Source organism: Lepidochelys kempii, chromosome 14, assembly GCF_965140265.1.
Source record: "Lepidochelys kempii isolate rLepKem1 chromosome 14, rLepKem1.hap2, whole genome shotgun sequence".
In the NCBI taxonomy this organism is placed as follows: domain Eukaryota; kingdom Metazoa; phylum Chordata; order Testudines; family Cheloniidae; genus Lepidochelys; species Lepidochelys kempii.
Genome location: NC_133269.1, coordinates 28,906,174 through 28,917,595, shown reverse-complemented (window position 1 = coordinate 28,917,595; position 11,422 = coordinate 28,906,174). Strand labels below are relative to the sequence as shown.

At 45.8% G+C, this 11,422-nt stretch overlaps 1 protein-coding gene across 1 annotated transcript; it reads right to left on the bottom strand.

Annotated features, from left to right (window-relative positions):
• Window positions 1–383: 383 nt before the first annotated feature.
• LOC140898217 (uncharacterized) lies at window positions 384–10,275 on the bottom strand. The gene is made up of 4 exons (XM_073311739.1): window positions 10,121–10,275; window positions 8,321–8,492; window positions 4,240–4,344; window positions 384–3,949 (listed from the first exon to the last, which is right to left on the bottom strand). Exons 2-4 carry the CDS (start codon window positions 8,478–8,480, stop codon window positions 2,592–2,594), a joined length of 1,623 nt encoding a protein of 540 aa, XP_073167840.1. The 5' UTR covers window positions 8,481–8,492; window positions 10,121–10,275; the 3' UTR covers window positions 384–2,591.
• Window positions 10,276–11,422: the final 1,147 nt, after the last annotated feature.

Here is an 11,422-nt window from a genome sequence, read left to right as displayed (position 1 = left end):
TAGTGAGATTTTGAAGTTAGAAGACAGCTTTCCTCACTCACACATACAGAGTAATGATACAAGAGTGAGAGATCAAAGGACTTGCAAGTAATTGTCACTCACACTTGTAAAAAACAGAACAGTCACAGGGGTTAAGTGTAAAATACAGGACAGAGTAGAACAGTGAACAACAAAGTTACAAGTTCTCAGTAGCAGTTACAGTTAGGAACTGAGCTGAAAGAGAACAAAAAGTAATCAAACAATGAATTTCCATAAAAATATGAAAAGGAGAACTTGTGGCACCTTAAAGACTAACCAATTTTATTTGAGCATAAGCTTTCGTGAGCTACAGCTCACTTCATCCAATGAAGTGCGCTGTAGCTCACGAAAGCTTATGCTCAAATAAATTGGTTAGTCTCTAAGGTGCCACAAGTACTCCTTTTCTTTTTGCGAATACAGACTAACACGGCTGTTACTCTGAAACCTGTCATAAAAATATAACAACACAATAAGAACAGCTGAACTTTAGTTATGTTCTCATCAAACCAAAAAGATTTGAAGGGTAGCTCTATTAAGCAGTAAACTAAGTGAAGTGACATCAACATTACAGACGCAAGGTGTGAAGAATAACTCTGGCAGCTACAGTGGAAAGCATGCGGTTTAATCAGCACCAGCTCAGTTTTAGTCTATGCCTACACTATGGACCTTACAGCAGCACAGCTGTACCACAGCAGCTGCGCCGCTGCAATGTCTCCTGTATAGACAGTCAATGCCGGCGGGGGAGAGCTTTCCCACCAGCATAATTAAATCACCCCCAATGAGCGGCGGTAGCTACGTCAGCGGGAGACCGTCTCCACCGACATAGTGCTGTCCACACTGGTGCTTCTGTCAGTGAGACTTATGTTGGTCAGGGGTGTGTTTTTTTCCCACACCCCTGAGCCACACAATTTTTGCTGACAAAAGTGCTAGTGTAGACAAAGCCTCAGTTACAATGTTGTCATTTTCAAATTCTATTAGCCCAGTTATGCTCTTCAGAGTATTTCCCCCAATCTTAAACTGCTTTAAGGCTCGATTTTTTAAATCACTATTGCTAGTGAAATTCTTTTTTCTTTTGCACCATTTGAAATTAGGAAATATTTTATAGTTGGAAGTAAGTTGTTAGGTTTATATGAGTTTGGTATTTTCCAATTAAGAGCGCCTAAGAGCCCAAGAGTCTGGTTTAATGGAAAAGAACTCAACTCCAATGGGTTCAGTGTTCTAGGAAAACAATAATTATTCTCTCCAAGGTCAAATTCTGACTTCCTTTAAAGCACAGAAATTCCCTATAGAATTTTAGCAATAAGAATTGAAATCTTTCTGCACTTTTAAGTAGGTAGAATTTCTCACCCTTCGTTCCATTGTTCAGTGTGCAGTCTTCTTCATGGTGGAAGTTAGGATAACGTCAATGTAAGGAGTCATTAGAGCAAAGGATCTGGAGACAAGGTTACCACCTGACAGGTAGGTGATCTCACCACAAGACTATTGAGTTAGTCTCACTTTCTTTCTCTGGCCCAATGACTAAGTATTTATATACAGTGGAACTGTTTTACTGGGATAGACCGAGTGAGTCCCACAGCCAGACTTGCTCTGTGGCTAGGGTACTACTCTGAGAGTGGGCAGATCCATGTTCAAATTCTTTTACCTCATCAGGTGGAGGGGGGACTTGAACTAAGGGTCTTCCACATCTGTGCTAAAGGTTACAAAGAATGTTGTCTTTCTCCTCCTCAATCCCCCGTTGTTTTGTGCTGAGTTACATGGCCTCAGAACATGCCCCATCATGAATTGCAAGACCAGGGAGGCGCCTATCTCTGTGAGAGGGATGGGGCTTAGACCACACCACTTTCATTGGCATGTCCCATTGGCTAGCTTTGGTGGCTCCCCACCTGCTGGCCTTTGTGAATCACAATCTAAAATGCCTATATCACCCCATTCATTTTCTATGGAGCCTAGCCTGCTAACTCAGGCTTTGTGGATCCCAGTGTGGTATCTGTGATTTTCTAGGTACCTAAAAGTTAGGTATTGCAATCCTCAAGTGTCACAGCACCTCAGTCCCTTGGAGCATCGAGGTCTAAAACACTATCAAGTATAAATTAGAAGTCACATTCTATAAAATGAAGCTGGTTCTAGGTCAGGGGGAGTCAATAGGTCAACCATATGCCAAATCCAGGCCACCAGACACTTTTGAATGGGCCCCAAAAATCTTTTTGTTATTGTTGTTTTTTATTATTATTATTTGCTCTGAAGCCTGAACCTTGACTATACTTTGACCAAGAAATCTGGACCTTGATAAAAATAATTGATACCCCTGTGAGAACATCAAAAGTAAAACTGGGAGATGAAGGAGGATGTTCACAGTTTCTTGAGAAGTCATAAATCAAATGCAGTTACAATGTGCAAATCTTATCTAAGCCTCTTGCTCTGCATGGCTCTGTCCCAGGAAGATGATTTCATTTTCTGCTTTAATAAACATTTCATGTCCTAGTTACATAGCCACTACAGCCTGGCCTGACTCTTTAAAATTCATGGGAATCAGAAAAGGTCCTTCACTTGGCCCAATCCTAGCCAGGACATTTCTAGGGTGTGTGTCCTATGTGGATTCTCTTATGTGTACTGAGGTTTGAGCTGTGCCGGAAGTCTTTCCCACAGTCAGTGCACTTATAGGGTTTCTCACCACTGTGGAGTCTCTTATGTGACAGAAGGTGTGAGCTGCTTCTAAAGCTTTTCCCACACTCATTGCATGTGTAAGGTCTCTCACCTGTGTGGGATCTCTGGTGATTAGAAAGGGCTGAGTTGTTATAGAAACTTTTCCCACAGTGAAGACACTTGTAGGGTCTCTCTCCACTGTGGATTCTTTGATGTTCAGAAAGGGCTGAGCTTGCACGGAAGCTTTTCCCACATTCGGAGCACTTAAAGGGTTTCTCCCCTGTGTGGATCCTCTGGTGAGTAGTAAGGGTTGACCTGCGAGTGAAGCTTTTCCCACATTCAGGGCAGTTATATGGTTTCTCTCCTGTGTGGGTTGTATGATGTGATCGAAGATGTGAGAGGCAACTAAAGGTTTTCCCACACTCATTGCATTTATAGGGTCTCTCCCCTGTGTGGGTTCTCTGATGATCATTGAGTTCTACACTGTAACTGAAGCTTTTCCCACAGTCAGGGCAGCTATAGGGTTTCTCTCCTGTGTGAATTCTCTGATGCTTAATAAGGGATGAACTTTGACTGAAGCTTTTCCCACACTCATTGCATTGGTAGGGTCTCTCTCCTGTATGGGTTCTCTGATGTGATAGAAGGTTTGAGCTCTGAATGAAGCTTTTCCCGCAAGTAGGGCATTCATAGGGTTTCTCCCCTGTGTGGGTTCTCTGATGTGATAGAAGATTTGAGCTCACACGGAAGCTTTTCCCACACTCACTGCATTCATAAGGTTTCTCTCCTGTGTGGATTCTTTGATGCTGAATAAGGGTTGAGCTCCGACTGAAGCCTTTCCCACAGTCAGGGCAGTTATAGGTCTTCTTTCGTTCGTGGACTGTACGATGTGTAATTAGGGCTGAGCTCTGTTTGAATCTTTTCCCACAGTCCAGGCATGTGTAGGGTCTCTCTCCTGTATGGGTTCTCTGGTGTCTAGTAAGTTGTGATCTGCACCGGAAACTTTTCCTACAGTCACCGCATGTGTAGGGTGTCTTACCAATGGGGATTCTCTGTTGAACAGTGTCTTTGTTTTTCTTGATCCATATTTTCTGGTCAGAGGATTTACACTGTCTCTGCCCCGGCTGGTTTTCTTGCATGCAAAAGTCAGTGCAGGCCAGAGGGGCAGCATCTCCATGCTCAGGAATCTGGGAAGCCTCCCCTTCAGATCTTCCTGATGTCCTGTGTGGTTCCAATTGCTCAGGATGTTCCTGATTCTCCTCCTTGTTCTCATTCACCATCCTATCACCTGCTGAAACAAAGAGAATCCAGACACAAGTCATTCCCTGTGCCAGGGGGAAAGGGAACCTCAGAAAGGGGAACAGCAAAGGGCAGAACAAACCAAAGTAACTGCTGAGGAGATTGAAATATCAGCAGCTGAACCCTACCCACCTCCAAAACCTGCCCCAGAGGAGAGAGAGAGGAGGGGACCTATCCTTCAAATATAGATGAAGGCAGGGGCTGAAGGGTCAGACAGCCTTGATGAAAATGCCTAAGTGACATCTGCCATGAGGATTCAATAATTGGTTTCTGATTCCTCACCTGTGTAGGCATCTCTCAGAATCCCCCATTCCTGGAGACTGGGGACCCACAGTTTCTCCTCTCGTTCCAGCCAGGAGGTCACACTGGGTTTGGAAACTGGAAATCCTGCATCGGTGGGGGAAGGAAATAAGTGCTGATCTTGTTCATTAAGTGAGTGCTGTTACTACTTCCAGATCCAGGAGCTGAATAAGCAACCCAGAAAGGGTCCTTCCTCTCCCCACCCCCACACTACAAGAATTGAGCTATAAATCAGTCAGATCCCTTGACACGCTGGTCTAGACCAAGGGTTCATCCATTCTGCCTAGGGAATTGCCATAACATATTTCTCTAGGGAGATGAGCAGAATCATTTTGCTCTCTAGACATATGGGGTACAATCAAGTCTCCATCACTGCCAAATATACCACCCTCTTCCAACACACACAAGTCACTCCCTAACACAAGCCAGACGTGGAAGATACCTTGTGATCTTATTGGGCTGGGGATTATGTCTCATTATGTCTAAGGCTATGATTTTGTCATGGAGGTCGTGGAAGTCACGGAATCTATGACTTCCAGAGACCTCCATGACTTCAGCCCACGGTGGCTCGGAGCTGCGGAGTCCCCCAACTGCCCTTGGTGGCTCAGATCCAGGTGGCCACTGAGGGTGGGGGGAGATCCGAGCCGCCATGGGCGGTGAGGGAACCCCACAGTTCATGACCACCGTGGGCAGTGGGGGCCCCCCGCAGCTCTGAGCAATGAGTGGTGGGGGGACCCTGGAGCTCCAAGTGTCAGGAATGGTGGGTCCCCCAGAGCTGCCCAACCACCATGGGCGGTGGGGAACTCCAGAGCCCCAGCAGCGATGGGTGCTGGAGCCTTCTCCCTCCCCATTTTGTCATGGATATTTTTAGTAAAATCATGGACAGGTCTCCGGTTTCCATGAATTCTTCTTTATTGCCTGTAACTTTTACTAAAAATATCCATGACAAAATCAGAAACTTTTGTCATTTTTGTTGCTCTCCTCTGGACTCCCTTTAATTTGTCCACTTCTTTCTTAAAATGTGGCACCCAGGACTGGAAACAGTCCTCCGGCTGAGACTTCCCCAGTGCGGAGTTGATCAGGACAGTTACCTCCTGGGTCTTACATATGACACTCCTGTTGATACACCTCAGCATATTAGCCTTTTTCACAACTACATCACATTTTTGACTCATATTCAATTTGTGATCCACTATAACTCAGAGTTCCTTCTCAGCAGTAGTACTGTATCACAGTTCCCTAGTTCGCTTATGAGAAAGGTCATATAGAACGATTTCAAAAGCTTTACTAAAATTAAGATAAATCATGTCTAGTGCTTCCTCCAAGCCACTTGGCCAGTAACCCTGTCAAAGAAGGACATTAGGTTAGTTTGACATGGTTTTTTCTTGACAAATACATGTTGGCTATTATTTATTATCTCATTATCCTCTTGGTGCTTACAAATTGACTGTTTAATAATTTGGTTCAGAATCTTTCCAGGTATCAAAGTTAGGTTGACTCATCTATAATTCCCAAGGTCCTCTTTGTTCCCCTTTTAAAGATAGTTTGCCCTGCTCCAGTCCTCTAGGACCTCACTCTCCTCAATAAGTTCTGAAAGAAAACTGATCCTGCTTTCAAGATTGCTTCATCTAGTTGGTTAAGTACCAGGGGTGAATTTTGTCGGGCCCTGACAACTTGAATAAATCTAACAGAGTATTTTTTTAACCTGTTCTTTTCCTATTCTGGCTTGTGTGCCTTCCTTCTTAATAGTAGATGTGGTTAACATTTGGTCACAATTAACTTTTTTAGTTAAGACTAAAGCAAAATATGTTGCCTTTTATTAGCTCTCCTTCCCTGCCAAGTAGAGAACACTTTCCTTCATCTTTCTCTAGTTCCTAATGTATTTAAAGAACCTCTTATTGCCTTTTACATTCTTTGCTATGTGCAACACATTTGGTGCCCTAGCCTTTCCAGTCGTGTCCCTACATGCTCCTACTACCCTCTCATTTCCATCCTCCACAACCTCTCCAGGTACCCACTTTGGTGGGATTCCTTTTCAATTTTCAGGTTATTGAAAAATCTCCTGATGCAGCCATATTGGCCTCTTGACTATTTTTCCTACCTTTCTTCACATCAGGATAGTTTGCTGCTGTGCCTTGAATATTGTCTCTTTGAGAAAGTGTCAGCTCTCTTTCAGTCCTTTTTTGCTTAGATTTTCTTCCCATGGAACCATACCTACTAATTCTCTAAGTCTGCTTTTTGAAGTCCATTGTCCTTGTTCTGCTGATCTCAAGTCATATTTTCCCTAGATGCAAGATGCATCCCAACAAATTCAACTACCGCATCCCCATAATCTCCCAGGTGCCCAGTCAAGCAAATCTCTTAAATTTAGCACTTGAGTTCCATTGACTTTCATGAAATTAAGCACCTGCGTAGGTGCTTTGTGACTAGTGATGGTTTGCTGAATTGGGCCTTGAGACCAGCCACAGGACTGACTGGCTTTCCAACTAATGTACAAATCTGCAAACATATGTTTTTAGATGTATAGGCTAGACAGGAATATTATGAACATCTAGTCTGACGTCCTGTATCAAACACAGGCCAGAGAACCTCACCCAAAGATTGCTCCATCAATCCCATATCTTGTGGTTGAGTTAGACTATATTTATTAGAAAGAGACATCCAAATGATGAAGACTCCACCACACCCTTGGGTAATGTACTCCATTGACTATGACTGGCCTGAATTCACCCATCTTCAGCTTCTACTCATTGAATCACATTCTGACTTTGGCTGCTAGATTAAGGAACCTTCTCAGAAATTTTCTCTTCATGTAGGCACTTATGTCTTCAAAACACCTCTCAACCTTCTTCTGGATGAACTTAATAGACTGAGCTCCATAAGTCTCTCAAGTCTTGTCTATACGATGGCTTAAGTTGATGTAAATTACATTGCTTAGGGGTGTGAAACCCCCCCCCCCCCCGCTGAGCAATGTAACTTACAATCGACCTAATGCAGTGTCTGTGCTCTCCTGCTGACATAAGTTCCGCCTCTCATTGAGGAGAAGTAATTATGTCAATGGGAGAGCATCAATCGCAGTGGTGCTGATTTAGCACGGTAGTGAAGCAAAGCTTTTACTCAAAGGCAGATTTTCCAGACCTCAGCTCATTCTTGTGGGACCAGAGAGGTTAAAATTGAATTTCAAAGTGGCCTGACAACCCAGTTAGCAGGGGCTGGATGTCTAACTCCCTTGGGTATCTTTGAAAGTCACAGCCTCAGAGACTTACAAGAGCTTCAAGTGTGTAGTAGTGCATGAAACTGAACCTAGGTCTTCTGATTCCAAGTGCAGCGCCTGAAACACAAGACCCCTCCTCACTTTTTTCTACTCTAGTGATGTTCCACAAATAGTACTCCCAGATTTTAAATTACTTCATAAGCCCTCACTCAGTGCAGAGCTCAATGACTCTCACTGAGAGAAATCATAATTTCACAGAAATCAACCCCAGTGAGGGACAGACACCAGGAACAACAGCCTCCTTGCAAGAATTCAGCACACTGGCACAAGAAAGAAGCATTAGCAGAAACTGGCCACAGCCCCATAACACTGGTACATGCCCTTCCGGACTAGTAGAAGAGGGAAGAACACCTTGGTACCTCCTGCTAAAACAACTGGCTGAGGCAGAACGTAGGCAAGATGCAGATAAAGCTCATTTGAAAATCTGGCCACTTAGGCAAAGCTGAGACACTTGTCCAGCTCTGAGGTCACAAAGTGCTCAGAGGCCCAAGAGGACGGAAGTAACCCCAGAAACGGTGAAGAGAGAGTGAGTTTGTCTCGCTTGAAAACCTTGGTTATGGAAGGGTAGCACCATTGTTATATCCCTGACTCTGCTGTCCTGTGTGAGGGCATGTGGAGGGGACAGTCTCTCACACACAGGAGCTGGGGAGTATATAGACTGACCCCTTGAAGCATGGGCGGGGCGGGGGGGGGGGAAATCATTGAAGAACCCTGCACAGAAGACAACGCAGCTATTTTTCAGCCCTCCCGCCCCCAGCTTCTAATACCAGAGAGGACAGGAATCCTTACCTAGTGAGGTCACAGTTTCATAATTCTCCTGCATCACATCCCTGTAGAGGGCTCTCTGACCTGGGTCCAGCAGAGCCCATTCCTCCTTGGAGAAATACACAGCCACCTCCTCGAAGGTCACCAGCTCCACTGCAGCCATTTCCCTTCCCTGTCTCTCCATGGACTGGATGACCTGGAGCGAAATGTGGATGTTATTCTGCAACCTGTCAGGGCAAGAAGTGTGACTCGGAAGTTTCAGAAGGGATTTAGTCCATTTCAAACCCTGATTTCCCCCAGACTTTCTCTACCATTCTAGGGGAATGCTAAATTAGCGGCCTACATTTGGATTTAGGTGTCTAAATTGTGCTCCTGTATTTAAAGATCCCATCCTTCATCACTTTATTTATAGTACAGACCCATCTCCTCCTACCAGAACTAAACCCACAGAGATATTTTTAAATCCTCTCAGTCACAGAGATTAAGTGAAATCCAGGAGACCACTCAGAAGTTTGATATTAAACACGTGAGTGTTTGTGGAATGAGATCCTAAAATTTATAGAGTTTAAGGCCTGATAGGACCACTGGATCATCTAGTCTGACTTTCTGTATGTCAGAGACCATTAACTGTTACCCAGCTAACCCTGCATCTCCTCAAAGGCCTATGTTTGGCCAAAACATATTTTCTAAAAGTTATCCAGTGTTGATTTGAAGACATCAAGAAACAGAGAATCTACCACTTCTTTGGTAATTTGTTCCAGAGATTAATCACTTCCACTATTAAAATTTATGCCTAATTTCTAATCGGATTTATCTGGCTTCAGCGTCCAGATACCAGCTTATGCTAGCCCTTTATTACCACTATTTTCTGTCCCCGAAGGTACTCATACAATGTAATCAAGTCACCTCCCAGTCTTCCAATATATTTATTTTTCATGATAAACTAAACATATTGAGCTCTTGATGTTTCTCAATGTAAGGATTTTTCTCCCTCCCATGAATCACATTTGTGGCTGTTGCCTACATTCTCTAAAAAGTCTCTGGCAAAAGAGATTTTGCCAGACTAGAGAGAGAACTGTGTCTGACATAGGAATTCCTTCTTTGTCAATGTAAAATGTCTAGTCGAAATTCTTAAAGCGCTAGAACTGGTTAAAAGGAAACAATCCTTTTTGTAATGGTAAAATTGTAACTTGCTTTTGTTCCCATTCCCTTTTCATTAACAGGCTAATTGGCTTCTCATCAAACTTTCCAAAATAAATTCACAGAGGACAGAAACTGTAAAGATAAACATAGCAATTGCCAGACTACATGAGAGGCCAGATGCATCTAGTAACTGTGAGGATGTTATAAACAACTGAAGAGGCTCCTTGAGTCTGAAATTGTGTAGCCAACAGTAACTGTCAGTGTCACTCTGTGCTCCAGCTGTACAGATTCAAGGATCCACTTTGAAAGATTCCCCCTGACACTGTCCCCAGGGCAGAGCATCCCCCCAGAAGCGCGGAGACTAGGCAGAGGCAGGAACTGGCTTTTCCTCTCCCTGCGCCTCAGCTTGTCCAGGAAAAAAATCCCGTTGCCCCTGCCAGTCTCTGCCCCATCTCCCCTCCCCTCGGGCTGGGAGACTCGGTCCCTGGCCCTGCGCGGTCGCTCTGCCGGCGCTCAGGGGGGCAGAGCCGGGGAGGGGGGTGGGGGGGTCAGGGAGGGCAGCAGCTCTGGGACTCGCAGACCCCCGCCCCCCCGGGAGCAGAGCTGGGGCGAGGGGGGGCCGTTGGTGCAGAGTCACTTTCCTGCCCGGCCCCGGCCCTTCCCCCGGGTCTCTCCCCTCACCTGCAGGCTCCGGCTCAGGGGCTGGTATCGGCAGAGCCCGGGGCTGCCCAGGGACTGGTTCCAGCCCCCGCAGAAAGTCCCCGCGGCTGGGCCCGGAGGGGCGCTGGGGAAGGGCTCTCCCCGCACACACCCCGCTGAGCAGCGGCTCCGCCCCGGCTCACAATGGAGGAGGTGAGGGAGGCTGCAGCAGCTGCAGCGTCTGACCCAGGAAGTTCAACCCTCATCTGCTGAGCAGCAGTAGCAGCTGCTGCCCTCCCCTCACTCTGCCTTTGCTACCGGCAGACTCTGCTTCCTGCAAAACAGACATAAAGGTGGGAGAAAGGGGCAAATTGGAGGGGTGGGATGTGGCCACTGTGTAGCGAGGGCAGAGGAAGGAGAGGGCCAGATATATAAAACCAAAGGCAGGGTGCTGGAGCTGGGGCTCAGGAAGTGGGACACGCTCTCAGCAGCACCCTGTATCTCCATATGGTTTGATGCGCAGTGCAGCCCCCTGCCCAGATAAGGCAGCTAGTCTCTGTCTGAGATGATGTACTAAGCTGCCCAAAGGAGACTGTATTGAGGATTCAGTCAATATTTTTTACACACACACACAAATTGTGTTTTGTGTCTGTGTATGTTTAAATTAATTCTGTCAGCTGACATAGAGGTAAGATTCAGATCCATGCAACCTTCGCAAATTTGACCTATCTGCTCTTGCTATTGCCTGAGCTGGACGGACCCCTTTTCCCACAGTAACTGATTTTTCACTGTTTTTAATTATTTGTTTTTATAAGTTATCACCAAGGTATTCAGGTATTGGTCCCCTGCTCGCTGTCTGCAGTAATATGCAAGTACCTTAAAGAGGCTGGAGTTGGTCCCTATTAGCACGGACACATCAGAGACACCTTTAGGGTCAGGGCATATTAAAGCTGCAGTGTCCACCTCCTGTCTTACCCCAGCGATCTCTTCTGGGAATTCCAGGTGTACAATGACATACCCCTGATAAGGGTATTCATCCATGCTGAGACCACACAGGCCAAGCCCTGTCAAGGGCTGTATAGGCAGATGCATAAGCATCTGCTGGTAGAAAGACTGGAATATGATAGTCACTTGGGATCCCGTGTCAAGCACTGTTCTACATTCTGTCCCTTCAACCTTTACAGTGACCTCAGCTCGAGGTCCTATCAATCCTGGTGGGATTCGGGTGGCATGGTTCTTCGCAGGGGAGCCTCCAAACCCTGCAGGCCTAGGCGGCTCCCTTCCCAGGCCCTGGGGCCGTTTCCCGACTTTCCCCAGGTGGTCCTCAGCTTTTGGTATACTAGC

Excerpts from the sequence above, each read along its gene's own strand:
- LOC140898217 (XM_073311739.1), bottom strand. The coding sequence starts at position 8,480 with ATGGAGAGACAGGGAAGGGAAATGGCTGCAGTGGAGCTGGTGACCTTC. Across the intron at positions 4,345-8,320 it reads TGAAACTGTGACCTCACTAG|GATTTCCAGTTTCCAAACCC; the intron begins GTAAGGATTCCT and ends CCACCGATGCAG. Across the intron at positions 3,950-4,239 it reads TCTGAGAGATGCCTACACAG|CAGGTGATAGGATGGTGAAT; the intron begins GTGAGGAATCAG and ends TCTTTGTTTCAG.